This window comes from Dermochelys coriacea, chromosome 6 (genome assembly GCF_009764565.3).
Source record: "Dermochelys coriacea isolate rDerCor1 chromosome 6, rDerCor1.pri.v4, whole genome shotgun sequence".
NCBI lineage: Eukaryota > Metazoa > Chordata > Testudines > Dermochelyidae > Dermochelys > Dermochelys coriacea.
The window spans coordinates 20,665,399-20,686,764 of NC_050073.1; the positions used below are offsets into that span (position 1 = coordinate 20,665,399).

A 21,366-nucleotide genomic window follows, 5' to 3' on the forward strand; every position below is an offset into this window, starting at 1 on the left:
CATGACATGTGCCGCTTGTGCCAGTGTAAATGGGGGAGGAAGAGGGGGATTTGGCTAACCCTGCATATCTTCAGGCTGCGCATCAGCCTGTGTATCTAACAATGCCTGGTGTACGTATGAGACGTTTAGGCTGTTCTTCCACTGTCGCTCTAGCTAGCAGAGGTGCAGCTCCACTGGTATTAGCTCTAGTGTGCAGATCGGACTCCAGGAATAAAGGCCAGGAGAGACATGCTCACGCACTGGGGCCTGTTCCTCTCTGCCTGTGAGGTCTGGATAGAGGGATGGCTGCTGAGGAGAGGAGGGACAGGGAGGGAAATGGCTGCTTCCTGAAGATTGGATGGGAGTAAGTAGGCCAGCCCCTGAAGAAATCATGCACTGTAGTTCAGGGGGAGCTGGCGCTCCTGTCCCAAAGAGGACAGCTGGCTGATTTGAGAGATCAGGGAGCCATTGTGCGGAGAGCGCACAGCTTACAAAAGGCTGGGATAATTCAGTACACAATGTGAACCTCTGAACCTCCGAGATCCCCCCGTCACTCAATGCAGCATATCCTCCCCATCCTCCTAGTGATCACTTTGGAACCTACGGCAGTTAATATGACTGGTCTTTACACACAAGCCACTTATCGCATATATATCTATATCTATATCTATCTATCTATATATATGCAAGGCAGGTGCTCCTCTTGTTAGTGGGCTTCAGGGCATAGTCAAGAAAATAACTTCTTATAGACACAATCAGCCATTCTAGCTCATCATCCAGTGTCCCCTTCCTTCTCTGGCCTCCTATCCCCCGGGGCTGCAGGGAGCTCTGGGCCGACCATGTATGGTCACTGGCTCGAGATGGCTTTGCTGTGCTAGCAGGCCCCATCCCTTCCTTTGCCACGTCCATCCCCAGCTGTCTTGAATTCTCCAGATCCCTTAGAGGAGGCTTGGAGAGTCCTAAGTAAGATTACCACAGTTGCTAAGTATATCCGAGGCTGGAAAGAGATTGTCTAGGGAAACTGATACCTCAGGAGCTATCTTTGAACTCCTTAGCACCAAATTCCTGGGGGAGGGGAAAGAGGCTGTTAAAAATTTAACTCAACTCACTCAAGGGCATGCTGCCCCCTCAAAGAAAGGAGGCGTGGCGGGGGGGAGGAGGAATAGGTTCTAGTTGAATGAATAACAAAAAGAGCTGGAAAATACCCTAGCTCTGACAAAAGAGTGCCATGTATATGGGCAATTTGCGATTGGCCCTTTGAATTTAAGAATCATCTTATTTAAAGGTGACATGTAAAAAAAAAAGTGTCTTGTGGCCCTTTTTACTTCTTTAAGATGGGGGGAGGAAAACCGGTATGAAAGATTATTAATTATTATTATGTCTAATTTCTTTTTTCTGCTTCATTTTTATCTTGAAAATTCAGGGCCAGCCTAGGTTGGAAGACTCTATGACGGGGTAGTCTATTTTTTGTCAAGGTCCAAATTTCTTGATCGAGGTATAGTCAAGGTCCAGACTCCAGAGAAAATAATAATAATGATAAAAAGTAAATAAAAAGATTTTGGGGTCTGTTCAAAAGCGCCTGGTGGTCCAGATTTGGCTCGCAGTCTGCCTATTGACTACCCCTGCTCTATGATGACAAGTGAACAAGTCAAATGGCGACAGTATAAAAATCGAGAGCAGCTCTCAAGCCTAGTAGTAAGGCAGGGTTTAGTTCCAGAGGCTTGGGAGTACACAAGCCAGTTTTGCACCTTTTATCTTCATGAAAAGACAGCCCGATTTGGATTTTCAGTCTCACACAGGACTGGGTGGAGAAGCTGAGTGAGGACACAGCAGGGATGCTGGGGGCTCTCTCCCTGTTTGGAGATGAACTAGAAACAGTTTCCTGACACATACATCATCTTCCCTTTTAGCAGCTGTGGGTCAGAGCACTGCTATTTTTCCAGTGAGCTGTTTAATAAAACAAAGCCTCAGAAGGAGGAGTGGAAGAAGAAAGAGAAAATGACAGAGAGGGAGGGATGAAAGAGGTGGAGGGATACGAAAGATTAGGAGCAGAGACAGGCTTATACCAAACCGCTGCACCTCAGAATGGAGCAAAAAGTTCCAGACTCTGAAACTAAACTTTGCAGCTCAAAGGAGTTTGATGGGGGCACATGCAAAATGAGGGGAGCTGTGTGGTGGAGCAAAGGGGTAGTGAAAGCAAGAGCAGTGGCATGGCCCAGGTTGGGCTGGCAGTAGCTGGGCTCTGGCAACACACAGGTTGGCTTGGAATAACACAGCTGCAGGGATGTGGCGCTGTGTGGGCTGGAGGACCAGTGGCAGAGCTGGGAATGGGTGGGCAGTGGCTGTAGCATTGTATGGAACAGGCTGGAAATGACAGTGTGTGGCAGATTTTACAGGTTGCTCCTGGAATGGTTGCGGCACTACCCAGGTGAGGTGGGAGGTGGATGCTGCGTACAGTAGGTGATGATGGCACTGGAGAGATGGTGGCAGTGTCCAGGTTAAGATGGTTTCTGAGTTCTTATTAGCAGTGCACAAAACAGCGAGGCACTAGAACGGCTGGGGCACTGTGTAAGGGTGTCGGTGGGTGAAGGAATATCTTTTATTGCACCAACTTCTGTTAGTGAGAGAGACAAGCTTTCAAGCTTAGGCAGGGCCCTTCTTCAGGTGTGGGAAACGTACTCAGAGTGCCACAGCCAAATACAAGCTGAACAGATCGTGTAGCATAAGCAGTTAACACATATTTCAAGGGACACTTCAAGGTGAAGTGGCCTGTTAACACCCCTTCAGGAAAGGAAGGAAGGGGAAGACAGTTAGGGGAGTTGTTATTGGGTTACAGTTTGTTGTCATAAGCCATCAATCCAGTGTCTCTGTTCAGTCCATGAACATGGAACGTGTTGTCTCTTGCATTGCACCGGTTAGGCTTTCAGAGTAGCAGCTGTGTTAGTCTGTATTCGCAAAAAAGAAAAGGAGTACTTGTGGCACCTTAGAGACTAACAAATTTCCAGCAAATGCATCCAATGAAGTGAGCTGTAGCTCACGAAAGCTTATGCTCAAATAAATTTGTTAGTCTCTAAGGTGCCATAAGTACTCCTTTTCTTTTTGCGGATACAGACTAACACGGCTGCTATTATAGAACCACCAAGCGCTGTTTGCTGCTGGTTTGGATGCATGGAAAATGGGAGGACTCTGCCACACGAACACCTGTTCTTAAGCCCAGGCAGCGATGTGAAGCATTTGCCTCCATCAGCCACAAGGGGGCATGCTCTGCTCATGGTTATTTCATAAGGCAGCAGGAAGGAGAGAGCTAGAATGCGAAAAGCCGGTGTTTCAAGGCAAAGTTCTGGGGGAGTGGAAGCTTTAACCCTTGCCTAACACAGCCAGCCATGTCCTAGTCAAGAGGGCAGCCTTATGGGATGTCTTTGTGAATGCCATTGCACAGATTGTTCTGAGCTCAAATAGAAGACAAGATTTGCAGCTTCGTTCTCAGCTCTGCTACTTACAGGCTATGTGACCTTGGGAGAGTTATGTAATCTTTGTATCCCTCAGGTTTCTCATGGTTAAGATAGCATTAGTAACCCTTACCTCCTTCACCGGTGTGCTTGGAGCTTAATTAGTTAATGCTCCCAAAGCACTTTGAGAGTCTCAGTGAGAGGATGTGAGAAAAGGGCAAAATATCACCTCCTACTGGTTTTATGTGTTTGTTCCGTCAGCCATCAGTCCTCTAGCAGATGTCCTTACCCCCTACACAGCTGCCAGAATGTACCTGGCCCATAATCACAATATACATATAAAATGATGGGGTCTAAATTAGCTGTTACCATTCAAGAAAGATCTTGGAGTCACTGTGGATAGTTCTCTGAAATCATCCACTCATTGTGCAGCAGCAGTCAAAAAAGCAAACAGAATGTTGGGAATCATTAAGAAAGGGACAGATAATAAGACAGAAAATATCGTATTGCATCTCTGTAAATCCATGGTACTCCCGCATATTGAATACTGTGTGCAGATGTGGTAGCCCCATCTCAAAAAAGATATATTAGAATTCAGAAAAGGGCGACAAAAATTATTAGGTGTATGGAACGGCTGCCATATGAGAAGAGATTAATAAGACTGGGACTTTTCAGCTTGGAAAAGAGATGACAAAGAGCGGATATGCTAGAGGTCTATAAAATCATGACTGGTGTGGAGAAAGTAATTAAGGAAGTGTTATTTACTCCTTCTCATAACACAAGAACTAGGGATCACCAAATGAATTTAATAGGCAGCAGGTTTGAAACAAACAAAAGGAAGTATTTCTTCACAAAACACACAGTCAACCTATGGAACTCCTTGCCAGAGGATGTTGGGAAGGCCAAGACTATAACAGGGTTCAAAAAAGAACTAGATAAGTTCATGGAGGATCGGTCCATCAATGGCTATTAGCCAGGATGGGCAGGGATGGTGTCCCTATCTAGCCTCTGTCTTCCAGAAGCTGGGAATGGGCGACAGGGGATGGATCACTTGATGATTAGCTGTTCTGTTCATTCCCTCTGGGGCACCTGGCGTTGGCTGTCAGGGATACTGGGTTAGATGGACCTTTGGCTGGCCCAGTATGGCTGTTCTTATGTTCCCAACTGTGAATGCAATTTCCCTTCCATTGTCTGGAATCTTGGGATTTATCACAGCTATCTGCCAGGAACACTGGGCCCACCCCACTTTTTTTAGCTGGATCTGATATGTCATTTAGCAACTGAGTGGTTAAGAGCAATACACCTCCATCCTGACCTGCTGCATGCCTTGGGATTCCAGTCGTGGAGCCCATAACAGCTTTGACCCTCAGGTCTGATCTCTGCTATTCCAGGCCCTCTCACAGCCCCACCATGCTCCTTATTTTTGAACCACAGCATCCCCTGTTGTTATTCCCCCACCCCTGTAGCTCTGCCAATGCACCTAATTATGATTCTGCACAGTTATTATGCATGGGTGCTTTACCACTTCAAAGTGCTGCACAAATGCTGGCTAATGTTTAATGAATTATGGTTAATCATGGTGCCCCACCTTTCCCTGGCAGACAGTTCAGCAAGCAGCTAGGGAGTTAAAACTCATGTCCTTCAATTCTGACCTGCAGCAGCCCTGGTTGTTCCATTCCCAGGACTGACAGACAAGGCTGTACTTACATCGCCACTGTCCATGTTGGGCCCATTCTGTGGGCAAGCAGAGGACTTCTGTGTGTGAGGAATAAATGCACTTTAAACACCTATGCTTCCCCAGAGCAAGGGTCTCAGCAGCATGAACTTCCCCATAGCAGAGTTTGACCGGTCTATGAAGTAACCGGGCCCAGTGGATAGTGTTGGCTTGGGAGCAAGGAGACCTGGGCTCTGTTCTTGTGTGACCTTAATTGGAAGCACTTTTGGGCAGGACAGCACCTGGCACAACAGTGCCCACCATCTTGGTCGGTGCCTCTAGCTGCTACCATAATACAAATAATGAACTTTCCCTTCTCAGAGCCAGCCAACTGCCCCTGAGGCCAGTGGGAGCTGTTGCTATCCGGTGGCAGGAGGCTAAGGCCCCAGTAATGCATCGTGGTATCCCTGTCTACAGTCGTGAGGGCTGACCATGCTTGGGACGGTAGCTTGCTTCTGGACAGCTCTAACTCAGCAAATGCCTCTCTCTCTTTCTCTTTCTTTGTACTTCACAATGGGGATGGACCATAAATGGCTGCCTTTTCCTCCACTCATCTTTCCTCCTGCTTGTGGACGCTCGCCAGATTGGCTGCTGTCTCCTCTGTGCACTCTTCCTTCTCCTACTCCTGCCTTCCCCTTGGAGGACACCTCAGAGCAACTGCACGCATCAGACCAACAAGTCCAGGAGGGGAACCTACTGTTGCCAACAGCTCAAAGCAGTGACCTCCTCACTGAGTGTCACTGAGCAACTTTGTTTCCTCCCATTTCCTCTGAATGGGAGGGCCTGGGGGCTGCACTCTGAAGAGACCGCTTGGGAGTGGGAAGATTTGGTTTGGTATTTTCAAAAGAGTCTCAGGGATGTAGGTTGATGCCCAGATCCCATTGAAATTCAGACGTAGTTGGGCACCTAGGCCTGACAATCCCTGTCTTTGGCTATACTGGACCGCATGCTCTGAAGGAACCGCTATGGGCCTGTTCATCCCTGGGCCAGGGATCTGCTCAGTGCAGGGACTGAGTGGGATGGAAAAGGTAGTGGGGGCAGGCTGGGGCTGGTTTGGCCCTTGGCACAGGTTAGAGCAGCCTGAACCCATCTGCCAACAGCGCTTGTGGGCTGGCCCAGCAGCCAGGAGTAGTTGGGGCATAGGAATGTCCTGGCTACATCTCCCTCCTTGTGGGACTTGCCCTTGCACACCCTGTGCATCAAGAGCTCCTGAGAGGGGTGCCCTAGAGCTGCTGATACCTTAATCCACTCTTATTTCCTTGTAGTGTCTCTCTTTCCTTAATACCCATTTATCTAGTGAACAAATTCAATGTGCTCCTGAAGTCACGCATTGCAAACACTTATTTTGCTTTGCGTCTCTTCTCAATGTGAGCTTCTCCACAGCAGTGCCCTGTAAGCAGGGCGATTGCCTTGGCCCTCATGTTGCTCCGTGCTTGGCTGTGTGTGAGATATTTTTTCTCGGCCAGCCAGGGAGGGCAGCGCCAAAAACATTTTCCGCCCTTGGCAGCAAAAAACAGTGAGACTCCTAGGGCTGGCCCTGCCTGTAGGTATCTGTCTGGACTCCAGCACTGTGAGCTTTCCCACAGCAGCACCCAGCGAGGACTCCGGCGGCACCAGTCACAATTTTAGCAGCATGAGCTTCCTGGCAAGCTTCCTGCTCTGTTAGGGCTAGCCCCCTCTGTCTGGGAGTAATGGAATCTGCTCTCATGTTGCACAGTGTGTGGGCTATGCTTTCCCTGGGAATACTTCATTAGCTGACACTCGCTTTGACCTCAACTAGCCTTGGCCTGGCTTTCTGTGCCCTAACCCATCTTGAGTCTATCACTCTTCTAATAGGATTTCACGTCTAGTGTGATGGCCATTGGGGTCCCCCTGGATCTGCTGCAGGAGCTAGCCCTCCTGGAAATATTTCCTCGAGTCTTCTCTAAGGAATCCGGATAGCCTAAGAAACATTCTGGGAGGTATTTAGCATGGTACAACTGGAATTCATAGGTCCCTCTGTTTTAGTACTCCATGGTATTCCAACAGACATGTGCCACTGGGAACACTACCAAGCCAGTCGCTTGCTCCAGGGCAGCTGTACCTGGTCTATGTGCCACAGGCATCTACCCCGGATGCCGCTGTGCATACTTTGAGATACAGGCCCCTGTATAGTATGGCTGTACAAAGCTGGTATTATTCTCATACTTTGTAGGACCATAGCACCTAGAGGGCCTAGCTGAGATCAGCACCCCATTGTGCTCTGCAATGTATAGATACATACGTAATAAGACACAGTGTCTATCCCAAATAGTATAGAACCAAAATATGCCAGGGAGAGAGGAAGCATGATCCCCTTTTTCCCAGATGCGGACCTGAGACACAGAGACTTTAAACAAGATCACTTCGGAAGCCTGTAGCATAGCTGAGAATTGAACTTCTATCTCCTGAGTCCTAGCCCAGGACCTTAGCCAAAGCCTATCCTTCCACTGCCTGATGTTCCACTGAAAACTGCTACAGGAATGCGTGCCTGTGGTGACCTAGCAATGAATGGGTTAACCATTCTTGCTTGGAATCGCAGTGTATTTTCTTTGCCAGTCTATCCGTCTTAATACACACCAGATGTGCGAGGCAGCTGCCTGAGTGCCTTAATCCTGGGCTTCAGCAGTCTGAGTTGTCTCTCACAAGGGGCAGGCCCACTCCAGACTCACTGGGGATTTCATTTAGTGCAAAGTAGGGGCAGGACGGCTGGCAGCCCCCTCCCTCATGGGAAAAGTGGGTGATGACCCTGGGCTGCTAAATATTAAATCAAGGTCTTTTACTTACTGCAATGAGCTAGCCTTCCTTGGCCGAGGAGTTGGGACTGGGGATAACACCCTCACTGACTCAGCAGTAACGGGACTGTGGGCATACAGCAGAGACATCTCTGATCTAAAGATGGGTACTTAGAACGGATCAGCTCCACAGCTGGTGTAAACTGAAGTAGCTTTATTGACTTCAGTGGCATGGTGCTGGTTTAACCAGCTAAGGATCCAGTCCACTATATTGGCCGGCCCGCCGCCCCCAGCCCCGGGCCACCTGGCATGCCACCCCCAGCCCCGGGTTGCCAGCCAACACCAGCCCCAGCCGCAGTGGATGGAGCAGCCCAGCTGCGCCGGCCTGCCAACTCCAGCCCCAGCCGCATCGGCCGGCTGGAGCAACTCCAGTCATGACTGCTGACCAGAGCCCCCCCAGCCATGACGGCTGACCAGAGCCCCCCCAGCCATGACGGCTGGCCGGAGCCCCCCCCAGCCATGACGGCTGGCCGGAGCCCCCCCCAGCCATGACGGCTGGCCGGAGCCCCCCCAGCCCCTCTCCCTTTAATTGGTTAATTGATTAAATGATATAATTTTAATTGTTTAAATGGTTAACTTTTTAAACAATATTTACATCCCTACTCTCAACCTTTCCAGACTACCATACCCCTTTCAGGAGACTGACTTGTCTTGTGTACCCCCAAGTTTCACCTCATTTAAAAACTACTTGCTTACAAAACCAGACATAAAAATACAAGTGTCAGACAACACTGTTAGTGAAAAATTGCTAACTTTCTGATTTTACCATATAATTGTAAAATAAATATTGTACTTACATTTCAGTGTATAGTATATAAAGCAATATAAACAAGTCATTGTATGAAATTTTAGTTTGTACTGACTTCGCTAGTGCTTTTTATGTAGCCTGTTGTAAAACTAGGCAAATATCTAGATGAGCTGATGTACCCCCTGGAAGACCTCTGCATACCTCCAGGGGTACATGTACCCCCAGTTGAGAACCACTGAACTAGATAATCATAATGGTCCCTTAGTCTTCCAGTCTATGATTCACCATCCCAGCCAAAATAACCAACACTGGAGCTTTGTCGCTGGTTTTCCTACTGACCAACTTAAGTAGGGGGGAAAAAAATGGAGGGGAAGATTCCATGGCAGAGTTTAACTCCCCGGGCTGTAATATCAGCAGGAGATTTTGGTTCAAATATGGAACAACAATTGAGTTGAACGTGTTGGTCTCAGTGGACACTTGCATACGTTGCACAAATGCCATTTGGCAAAGCAGGGGCGTGGCGGATCGCACCCAGTCCTGCCTATGATGGAGAATAGAAAAGGCTGAAGGTTTCTTCTCTGATTGCCTGTACACCACCCCCTCCACCACTTAATAGCCTCGTTTCTTTTCCAGCTGGAAAAATAATGGACATCAAATACATGTTCATATTTCTGTAATTGGAAAAATAAGGAATGCATCTCATGTTTAAGGCTGTGGACGGTTTGCAGAACTGCCCACGGGATTTGGGTGCGCAGTTCCTGTTTATTTCATTGGAAATGGGGTGTCCAATCCCTTAGGGCAGCTTTGAACATCTCAGTCTAAATGAACGCTGTCTGGGGTGTGATCTAAGAGCTGCCTTCTTTGTGGTTGACCTAGGCACCACCTTTCTCTCCCTTTTCTCTCCTGGTTATCATCTCTCTCATGCTTATACCACCCATGACCAGGCCACCTGCAGGTGCTACACAACCAAAAGTCCTGAGACTTTTCCAGCTGCCTTGCAGGCCTGAGAGATACCCCCAGAAGCCGTTTCCAAGCCCCAGATCCTGTGATTATGGGGCTCTAGAGAGGAAGATGCTCTTGTGGTTGAGGCAGTGGACAGAAGCTCAGACAATCTAGGTTCAGTTCCCAGCTCTACTATAGGCTTCCTGTCACCTTAGGCAACTGCCTCTCTGCCTTAGTTCCCTGCTTGTCAAATAATGTGTCTATCTTAATCTGTAAAATCACTGGTACAAGACGTGTCTCTTATTACATGATTGTACAGCACCTAGCACAAGGGTGCCCTGATCCCAGCTGGGGCTCCTGTTATATGAATAACAGTGGTCTCACCAACTCTCTCCCTTGCCCACTTTTTTTTGTCTTTTCAGCATCTTTCTCTCAGCCTCTCTCCCCGCTTGTCCTCTTTTCTTCCCTCTCTGCCCTCGTCTTCGACTCTCCTAAGCAAGGCATCCTCTCCTGGGATGCTGTGAAACACCTGCTGTTCCTAGGAGTCTGTCACCGTGGTCCTAAACAAACCGTTTTGCCTCTCAGGCTGTGGAAAGGGAGGTGGGTTTTGCCCAGCGGGAGTGCTCTGCTTCCAGGGGCAATCCTGAGGAGAATCACAGACTCTTCTCTCCCTGTAACTCCCTTGCCTCTTGATGAGAACATTTTGCATGTCTATAGCCCTTCCCATCTGAGGATCTGGCAAGGCTATAGAGACATTTATGAATTAAGCCACCTAACATGCTTATCATGCAGGTAAGTAATTTTGTTTCCATTTTTCACTGGAGGAAACTGAGGTACAGACTTGCCCCAACCAGCAAGTATGTAGTGGAGTCATGAACACAACTCAGATTTCCTGACTCCCAGTTATCTGTTTTATCCAATTGGCCATCGTCTGCTTTAACCAGCAGACCACCCTCATCTCACACACATTCACACCCACCTGGAGTTATAGAAGCTCTCATTAGAGCCATCAGTCTGCACCTTGGCCTTTTTTCGGGGCCTGGCAACGCTGCTCCTAAACCAGCGAGTAGGGTGTTGCTAATGAGCGACAGAAAACTCAACACTTGTCAGCCCCTTAAGGGAGAGAAGGGACCATCTGCTGGCTCTTCCTTTCTTTCTTACAGGATTAAACCCTGAAAATCATAATAGCTTGGTATAATCCCACAAAATGAGCCATCCTGTCCTAGAATCCTGATTGTGTATTCAACGAGTTTATAAGTGGCTGCTCCTACTTGAAAGATATTTGAGACTGTTAATGCCCCTGTTTCACTGGGATTACCTTTAACGTGGTTGGCTGCCGATCTTCAAGCTTCAGCAAAATGAGATGGGACATATTAATTGGGATCCCACACATCAGTAAGTAACATTTCTTTCACAGGCTAGAGCACACGCACCATTGGTTACTTACATATCCATTAGACTGGCATTCCAATTAACACGTCCCTTCTCATTGAGCCAGGGTTTGAAGATGAAGGACAAATGCTGTAAAGATAATCCCAAAAGACCTACTTCTGTCAGACTTTCTGAGAAATGTGGGTCCATGGGGCGGGGGGGGGGGGGTAGTGATGGGAAAAGTAGAACATGAAGATGATGGTGTATGAAGGATTGTACCAGCTAGGAAACAGCGCACCTCCCTGCCATATCATCAACACCAGGGCTCTCAACACCAATTTTGCTGAAAAGTCCAATGCAATGGTTCACTGGCAGGATGGTGTGTAAATGACCCTTTTGAGAGGCAGAGTGGCCATGCGGGAGTATTACAGACAGAGTAATGGCATGGGGTGTGCACTCACCCCGTCTTACTGTGAGATCTCCTGAAAGTAACCTGTCACGTTGGGGTGCCTTACCTGGTGGATAGGGCATGTGGAGGTGTGCCAATGGGCATTACCGATGTGTAGGAAATCGGCAAAGGGCACCAAGAGAATCACTGCGACTGGACTATTTGAGCTGGCAGCTAATACAAGAACCACCAGGCACAGGTTGAAGTTGACCAAGGGTCTCGCTAAAGATGCAGTTAGGATGCAATTTCTTTACCCAGAGTTCCTGTGGGAAATGGACTCAGTGTAGTCAGTGAAGAGGGGAAACAAGCATGAAGAGCTTCTAAAAAGGAACCATGGGGAGGAAAAAAATATGCCCAGGACACGTCTTCCATGGGACTTGAGGGAACACAGCAAATGGGCTAATCTGAAAAAATTAAAGTTCTAGGGCCCGATTCTCCAAAGCACCCAAGATCCTTTATGCTTCTCTTGTGGTGTAAGGGGGTCTTAAAGGACATGAAATATGGTCTGTGTAAAGGGGAACCTCTGCTGGAGTAGAGCAGCCCTATCCTGGCCCCACTCCCACCCCTCCTGGAGGGACAGAAAAGGGGTGTAGCTGAGTGCACTGAACAATGGGCATTTTGTGCTCTTGCAAGGGGCTGTGAGAAGTAGAACATAAGCTAGAGCAGCCTCCAGACTGCTCTAAGTGAAACCAGAGCTTGGACAGGGCCAGCTGCCTCAGACTGTGGGGAAACACAAAGGTGGCTTCCTTCCCCTCCATCTAAATGAAGTGCCTTTCAATTCATCCCCATGTTTTCTAGTCATTTTGAAGCAGCCCGTGCTGCTCCATCAATAATTCCACTCATGCTTAAAAATCCAGGTCACTCCCGTGCTCCACAGTGCTGGGGCCTGATCCCAGGCCTGTTGAAGTCAGTGGAAAGGTGGGGCAGAGGGCGGATGATCGCAGCGGGTTTGGCATCCCAACACGGTAAACAGGCACATTCCACAAATGCTGGGGCTGATCCTGTCAGGTGCTGAGCACCCTCTGCTCCCATCTCTGGGAGTTGAGGGTGCTCAGGATCTTCAAGGACTGGGCCCTGAACTGGCACTAGATATTTTACTGTTCTGGCTGGAGCTGTATTGGGGAAGTGGCTCCTGGCTACGGGTGCAGAGGGAGCACACTTAAAGGGGCAGCTCCCCCTGCCAAAAGCTGTGCTGGGGGGTCAGGCGGCCAGAGCAGCCAGGATCTGCCCAGGGGGGTGTCAGCCCTCTCAGACAGTGCTGTGTGGGGTGTACTTAAAGCAACAGCTTTCCAGAAACTGTGTTGGTGCACAGCAGGGCAAGGCAACAGGGCTGGAGGTGCCCCTAAAAGATTGGGATCCTAGGTAGCCAGATTACATGCTCATGCCCAATCAGGTCCCGGACTGGGACCTTTGATTGCAACGGTGTTAGAGCAAATCACTCTGGTTGCATTTCTTTGCTACAGTCTTGTTTTTTGCTAGACATACTTTAGCCTCCAAAATGATTTTGCAACCCGGGCTACATAGCAGAGCGATTGTGTCATTAATGAGAACTGGTGCAGCCATATCTCTCTGGGACTCCCTCCCTCCATCCCAGGGCAACAGAACTGAGTCATTTCCGCCCCATCCCACTCACCTTTAAAGCTTTCCCTTTTTGTCTGTTGCTGGAAAGTTCTTTATGAGCCTCTGGCTTAGAGGATGCATGCTAGGCACTAGAAAACTGCCCTGTATTATTGTCCCTGTCTTGTCTTGTGCTAAATGCACCACACCCCTGCAGGGATTTCTTTGATTGATTTTTTGTTAAACTCCAGCAGGAAAACGAATCGTCTTTTTTTTGATTGGTGTCTTTTTCTTACCGCAGCATCATTGCTGTTTCTAGAATGGCACCCTGAGGTTTATGTGGGCAGTGCTATAGGAGCTGGGCAGATGGGACCACGGCTGATGCTAAGCCCTAGCTGCCTTTGAATGGAAGTATAAATCATGTTGAAGCAGCTATGCTCCATCTTGAGCCGGGGTGGTGGTGGTGGTGGGGGAGAGAGATTGCCTATTCTATACAGAGTGGGGCTGAGGGCTTCCCCTGCACAATTGCCTCTGGCAGGCCAACCATGTCGAGCTGTGAGGGGGTAAGATAGGGATCCCCCTTGCTCATAACTTTTGTGATTTTTTTTTTTAATTTTTAAAATAAAGTTGCAGTGTCCCCAGTTGAATTAAGTCAAGGGGAATGGATCATCCCCAAGTGCAATCACTAGCATTTTCCTTTCGCACACTGGAGAGACGGGTCTGGGAGATGCAGGCATTTAAACAGAAGCACTCCCCTGGCCCTCATCGGTGGGGTTCTGTGTGACCATCCCACCGCTGGACATGTATGTTCCTCCCACCAGATCTCCTGCATTCTCTGACAGAGATGAAAGGGAAGGGATGTTGATTAATCTTCACTATAGGAGGAGCATCACAAACCCATCACACCAGCCTGGGGAATTTGCAATCAGGGAGTGGTACCTGGGAATTCCCGTACCCTGTATAATGCAATGGGAAGTGTAACCCCCCGCCCCCTTTGCATATCATGGTGTATTCTGCCCCCACCCTCCAGTTACTTTGAGTCACCCTCCTCAGTTCATTCCAAAGATCTTATCTCCCCTCCCACCTTTCACCCTGCCTGATTCCCCTTAAGACAGCTAATCCGACCAGCTTCTCCTTGATCCTAGATGCCCTGCTGGCTCAGGAAATCCATCTGCCATACAGCGAGCAAACACCCACATCCTCCTCTGCATTTAGGCTTCTGCACTACCTGAGGACATGAGCCCTTGAGGGGAAGGGCGTTGTTTATAGAAGGGCACCCACTTCTAGCTTCTATGCAGAATTGACTATGGTGCTGGATTTTAGCACCACTGGACTCTATCTCCTCCTCTAGGCTAAAAGTTTTGGTTTGAAAACTCTTATATATTTAACAGTCGGCTGTTTCTTTGGCTTCTTTGCCACCAGGCACTGGTGTTTATTGAGTGGAGGGATGTGGGCAAGATAATTATCTCTGGACCAGTCCTCAGCTGGTGTAAATCAGCATAGCTCCACTGAAGCAAATGTTTCTGTGCCAGTTTACACCAAGTGAGGATCTGGTCTCATATGCCTCCCGGTAAGCCCATGTCCACCTCTCACAGCAAGCCTGTGCTCCCAGCCTCCCCATAGTTATCAAACCCAAGTCTTTCACATTCCTCTCTGCCCCTCCTGAGTTTGCTACGGATTGTGTGGCATCTCTGGCTATAATAAGAGCTGTGATTTCATTCAGCAGCAGTTGTTCTGGCCATGCCATAGTTAGCTTCATCACCTCTTTGTCTCGGCTCGCATTCACCACCAGCCCCTTATAAAAACCCTAGAATGGTACCATCCGGATGGTCGGCCCTATACTAAGAGCTGGATCCTGCCTCATTGAAATCAATGAAAGTTTGCTGGATCAGGCCCTCTCCTCACCCCTCCATCTTGCAGGAAGCCATTGGGCATTCGGCCAGTGACTTCAAAAGACCATAGGCTCTGATCCTGCAAATGCTTGGACATGTGCTTAACTTTAAGCGTTTGAGCAGTCTCAATTAAGTCAGTGGGAGTGAGTCTGCTTAAAGCCAAACACACGTATACATGCTTGCAGGGGCAGGGCCTTTATCTTTTTGAATATTAGAGACCTTCGCTGATTGCTTTCCTAGTTCCACCTATCCTCACAGAATTTAGAAGTGTAAAATAAATATACTCCAGCACATAGTCCATCCGTGACCCTAGCGCAAGAGCAACTACTGTGCTTAGCTGCTTTTATTATTTCTCATCATTTATGGGCTGTTTGGTAAATACATAACAAATTAACAAAGAAACCCATTTTTAAGTGTTTTTTTTTAAACATTTAATACCCAGAGGCACAGTAACTTGTCCAACATCACTTGGCGGGATGGGGCAGAGCCAGAAGTAGAATGCACGTCACGTTCTGAGGCATAGTCCAGAGCCGTATCCAAGACCACCCAGTTGACATCATAATAATGACACCAAAATCTGATTCAGCACTTTTCAGTAGATTGCAAAGCACTTTATGAAGGAGGCCAGTCTCATCACTCCCATTTTGTGGATGGAGAAACTGAGGCACAGAGCACGGAAATGATTGACCCAAGCTCACCCAGCAAGTCAGCAGTAGAGATGGGAACAGAACCTAGTTGTTCTGAATCCCAGGCCAGTGCTCTGTCCACTTCAGATGCAGTACTCTGAATCAGCCTGATGCAAACGGGATCATATTGCACTTCATTCTTTGATACAGCATTTTTAACCACAAAGTGTTGCAACCCCTTTGCAAGTTGCTGAGACTTGAAATTAATTTTTAAGCGTAGATTTAGACTATGGAGGCTATGGGTCAGATTCTCAGCTGGTGCAAACTGGAGTTGCGCCACTGATTTTAATGGATTGCTGCTGATTTACGCAAGCTCAAGATCTGGCTCCAGAGTTGTAAATCTGTCCTCTGCTATCTTTCCCCTAATCAGGTTTTGTGTCCCTGAGTGGCTTTTGTTCCTAATTTATGCAATTAGTTAATGCAGAAAGAAACAGATCAGAAAGTGAAGAAAAAGAGAAGGAAAATGAGGAGTGGGGGAGGGGGAACAGAAGGAGAGAAAAAGATGAGAAACAAAGAAACATAAACCAGAAGGAGTGTAAGAGAGGAGAGATAGAAACAGATAGCCAAAGAGAAGAAGAATAGCCTTTAGAGCAAAGGAGAGGTTTAAGCTTTGCATTGAGCTCACTCAGCAGTCAGATGGGAGCAGGGAGGGGACCCTGCTTTGCCTCGAACTACAAAGCTGCTCTCTGAAAGATTTTTCTCTGACATTTCCACTAGGCTGTGGAGGAGGTAGAGGTGGAGGAGACAAGAGGGGGGCTGAACAGGGGCCTTAGAGAAACAAAAGGAAACCAGCTGCAGAACTTCCTGAAGAGAGAGAGTGGGAGAGGATTATTTTTATTTTTTTTTAGAAAAAAGGAAAATTAAAAAAAAGTAGGAAAAGGAGGTTTAGCAGCCAGGATCTGTGAGCCTGCCCTGAGATCAGCCTCTCCCACAATGACCAGTGCGATCCTGAGGAGGAATTCCAGCAAACAAGGCTTACAGAACCTCATAAGGTAAGTCTGTACCTGCCTAGCAAAGTCAGAGAGGCAGGATTCTTTGTTCCATGGAGCTCAGCCCATTGATCTTCCACCATGCCAATTTGATTTGGCTAATTCCAAACTCCATGGGTTGTTTCTTCCACAGAGAGAAATGTGTCCGCTTCATGGCAAGAAGAATATTGTTCCGTTGTGGTATATTTGTGCACACGTATATGTAAATCAGTTGAACCTATTCATTAACAGGGCTCTGAAGCAGACAGAGCATCTTGGAAGCAGGGAAAATAAATAAACCCCAAATAACAATATCAGCAAGGCAGAGCTGAGCTTACTGATGGCTTTTCCAGAAGCACATAGTTAAAATAGCTAAACATGACTGTACTGTGATATTTACCTGAACCTGCTGATTTTTCCTTTAGGCTTGGAGAGTTTGTGTGTATCTCAGCTGAAGGAGAGGGGCTCGGTCTAGCAAAGTTTTTCGGGGCTATTTTGTGCAATGTATGTGTGTTTTTAGGCAACAATCCTTAAAGGGCCAGATCCTCAGCTGATGTAAATCTGCATCAGTCTATTGATTTCATTGGAGATGCTGATTTACACCACCTGAGCATCTGGGTGTAACTGCTTGGGCAGATTGTTGGACAATTAGAAGATCCTTGGTTCCTTTTTTCAATAAATGCTGAGCCCAGATCTCTCTGGGAAGGATGGCTGCACTCTGCTCTGTTCAGTTACTGAGACTGGGACTCCACTCAGTTGCAACCATGCTGCTTTCTAATGCGGTGTAGAAACACCACTTTTGCTCCTTAGACCTTTGCCTCAGTGTCCCCAACACCCGGATGATTACAGGCATTATGGAAGCTTATCGTGAACCATGCAGGAAGGTGTCGAAAACTCAGATTCAACAGGGGAAACTCCCTGCTCTGTTCTTTACTTTAATGCTAAGTTTGACGTAGTGGTGTGGGAAATGGGAGCACTGGAGACTAATGCTCTCCTTGGAACCACAGTTTGGGCATGTTAGTCTTCCCTGGGGTGTATAACTTCCTCAATGGATGCTGGTCCCCGCCTGCAGTGTGTGTTTTTGGGTAGGGGGGATTCCAGTCTCCAGGCTCAGTTCAATTTGGGGATTCCCATTGGCACTATTGCAGCCTCAAACCTTACCTCAGAAGGGCGTTTCTCTTCCTGGATGCAAGAGGAATTTGTTTTTCATGTCCATTCAATCCAGGGACTTCCTGTACTACCCTTTTTGGGGGGCAGTTCAATACCTGCAGGAGACCACAGAAAAACTCCCATTGACTTCACCTGGCATTGAATTGGTCCCTTGGAGAGACAGGTGGATGGTCACCTCCATTCTGACCCATTCATGTTCCTCTGCTTAGCCCTGGCTCAGGAGAATCACCCCATTTGATGGAATCTCATTTTGTAACCATGACATTTGGGGCTGAGTTGGAAGGTGTGAAGAAGTGCAAGTGGAATAGGACCATCAAATGCATTCAAACACAGGACACGGAGCTCAGAGAATGTACCAGGATTGAGGGCTACTGGGCAAAACAGTTACACTAAAATAAGACTCCCCTGTTCAGTCTTCCCCAGAACTCAAATCTGGGCTGAAACTCTTTGGAGGAGACAAGGGTGATGGATTCTGGCGTGGGTGTTTGTATACATCGCCCCTGTTCCATGTGGGGAAAAAGAGATGGATTTCACCTTGGGTTACACAGCTATAACCCCACTGAGGTCAACAGAAGGCAGGAGGCTTGCTCAGATATAAGCAGAGGATGGTCCATACACTGTGCAGAAATTTTCCTATACAGTGAAACTCTCCTGTAGAGGAGTTATATTTCTGCACAGAACTTTGTTCTAAGTTTTGCTATAAGCAGAATTGCCGATTGCACAACTAAACTATTCAGGACTTTCTGTCTTCCTACTCTGTAACAGGACTGGTGTGGGGCTGAACTCATTCATGTTCCTAACGTGCTTTGGGATTCTTGGACTCAAGATACAACAGAAGTGCAAGGGAGTATTGCTATTATTCTGCTTTGCTACATGAATGGAGTTTCCAGGTTCACTGTAATCCCCGGGTGGTTGCACTGCAAGCCTACATAGTGCATGTGCCCATCTTGGTATGTCACATTTATATGGGTAACACAGGGACAGACTCTGATCTTAGTCACACTGGTGTACAACTAGACTAAACTCCAGTGACTTCAGATGCTGCTGAATCACTGAGCTTTCTCCCACACTTGCCTGTTGGAGGCAAGAAGTTGCTGATGGCGTTCCCCACTTTTAGTTTTGACACTAGGGCTCAGTAACTGTGTCCAATGAAGGGACCCAAGGGACCCAGCAGCCCCAAGTTTGCATCTAATTTTCTGGAAATAAAGAGATTGCATCCATGCTTGTCTTTAATAGGGAGGCGCGGCCCGCGGGGACTACAGATCCCAGCATACAGTGTTTAATAAGAATTCAAGCAGCCCAGCTATGCTGCATGATGGGAACTGGGAACAGTAGCCTAACGGGGCTTCACCTTCATACTAAAGAGAAGGGCAGCCATGGGCTCCCTCAGACTCTGTGGGCTGCACTTAAGCCTTCACTGGCCCCATTGCCCCACATAAGCTATTCACTGCTGTGCTCCTGTGTGGTGATATACTCAGTATGTGGTAATGTACATGTTGTCCAGTGTAGCCCAGTTGGCTAGTTTACCATTGTTAATATTCACTGCTACTGAAGCCCAGTGGGCTAGTTTGCCTTTATTATATTTACTGCTTTGCATTGTATCTTGCTTTGAATTATATCCAGCAGTAATACAAGAAACCTACAGGCCTATAACCTGAAATATATTAGCTTCAGCAGGTTAGCATAACGCTTGAGGTCTATGAACTTTGAATAGATAAACTTTGCACAGATAAATTGCCCAGTGGAAAACCCCAAGTATTTTGGGAGCTGAAAATAAGAGTTTAAGGGGAAGTTCTGACCACAGGTACATGAGTCAACCACAGAAGTGTCCCGGCAATGACTGATGCTGTTTCCATAGGCATCATTTACTATCAGTGAAGACCCTAGTGGAGAAATACAGGAATGATGATTGTTCCAAGTTGTACAGACTTTGGATTGAGGCCTTAATGCCCAACGGATGGCATGATAGTGAGTGCTCTCTCCCCTGGCAGTTGTTCCCTGAAGGGCCATGAGCAGTATCTTGTTGCATCCTGGAGGTGGATTGTAAAACAAGCCCTTCTTGCTCTTTTTCTGGCCACTGACAAAGTGGGGATACTGGGGGTTGCTTTGCATGAAGACACTTGATAGGAGCACGTCATTTGCATCTGAAAAGTTGGTGACTGGAAAGTGTCCATCAGGCTAACAGAGCCCAGAGATATGCCTGATGATTGCAGAGAATACCCAGCGCAAGTGACTGTAATTAACTAGAAATGACATCCGAAAAGAATAGGCAGTTTACAAGCTTATCTAATTCTTCTTCTCTCCAATGTGTACCTAGGATCTCCCATTGTTGTGTATGGTCTCTATCAGTCAGTGGATTGCAAAAGAACATCCATCAGACATCAGGCTGCTTTGTCTTGTTTGTAATAAGTTAGCAATGATAATACCTGCGAGACAAGGTGGGTGAGGTAATAACTTTTATTAATATCTTGTAAGAGCTCTGTGCAAGCTCAAGAGTTTGTCTCTCTCACTGATAGAAGTTGCTTCAATAAAAGATATTACCTGGCCCACCTCATCTCTCTAATGTCCTGGGATCAACATGGCTATAACAACATAGCATACAATAATAATAAAACCTAGCTATGGGACTTTGTATTTTCAGATCTATCTATCTATCTATCTATCTATCTATCTATCTATCTATCTATCTATCTATCTATCTAATGGATTCCTATCAATAAGATATGCAACTATTGCTTGTCCTTTTGATTAATTCAGTTCACCAGCCACCTCTGCTAGAATTTTATCTTCTTTGTATTTATTGAGTCTCAAGTGTTGTACAATAGAATATTACTATTTAATTAACCCACAAATCAACTTCTTCATAAAACTGTTGTACTGTAAGTGCCTCTGTTCAATAGTGATTTAAATAGCATCTTTACGAATGCAGCTTCCACTGTCTTCTGAGTATGAGCAGCAACCTTGAGATGGTTTCATGTAATCAGATTTCCTTAGCCGTTTCATTAATTATTACAACTGAAGAAGGGGTGTGTGTGGAGGAGGGATAATAGAAAAGCCTCTGCTCTCATAGCACCTGGTTCTATTTTCCCCCTTCTTTGTGTGGAGGGACTCAAAAGATTTAGGCTCGAACTGATTCATGATCAACTCCCCGGGGTGGGGCTCATCGGCTGGTTCTGTGTTTGTATAGCACCTAGCACAGTGGAGTCCTGGTCCAGGACCGGCATTCCTAGGTGCTAATGCAATACAAACGAGATAATAAGGATAATTTCCAAAACGTCAACATCTGAACTCTGAATATCATCACAGGAAAAAGGGAGTGCCAAGGAATCAAGAAGAGATGTGGAGGCTATCAGTGGAGAGAAGGATCTAAGGCATTTTTTCAGTCATTCCGAATTATTGCTCTTCTGGTATCTTATCAGTCTGGGGAGTCATTAATACTTGCAAGGAAAGCCAAAGTATGGAATTTTAAATTATACTCCCCTTACTTGCAGGCCCAGTGTAGATGGTACCTTAACATGGAGATGCAGCCTGTGGAAACTGCATGTCCATGCATGCAATGCTGCATCTTGAGCCAAGCATCCTTGCTCCAGGTACCTACAGGCTCCATGGCTTGTATCTCTTGATTAAAA

At 47.2% G+C, this 21,366-nt stretch overlaps 1 protein-coding gene across 6 annotated transcripts in view; it reads left to right on the forward strand.

Moving 5' to 3' along the window:
- The window catches only part of LSP1 (lymphocyte specific protein 1), an 81,655-nt gene that overhangs the window by 3,373 nt on the left and 56,916 nt on the right, over positions 1 to 21,366 (forward strand). The window contains exon 1 of one of the 6 annotated variants that reach the window (XM_038407108.2): positions 15,798 to 16,591. The exons of 3 other annotated variants lie outside the window; for them this stretch is intronic. In XM_038407108.2, coding sequence (XP_038263036.1) covers positions 16,533 to 16,591 — 59 coding nt within the window. In that variant the 5' untranslated portion in view covers positions 15,798 to 16,532. Of the gene's footprint in view, positions 1 to 15,797; positions 16,592 to 21,366 lie in introns of those variants that run through there. 2 more of the 6 variants (XM_043517802.1, XM_043517801.1) reach the window with 2 other exon arrangements.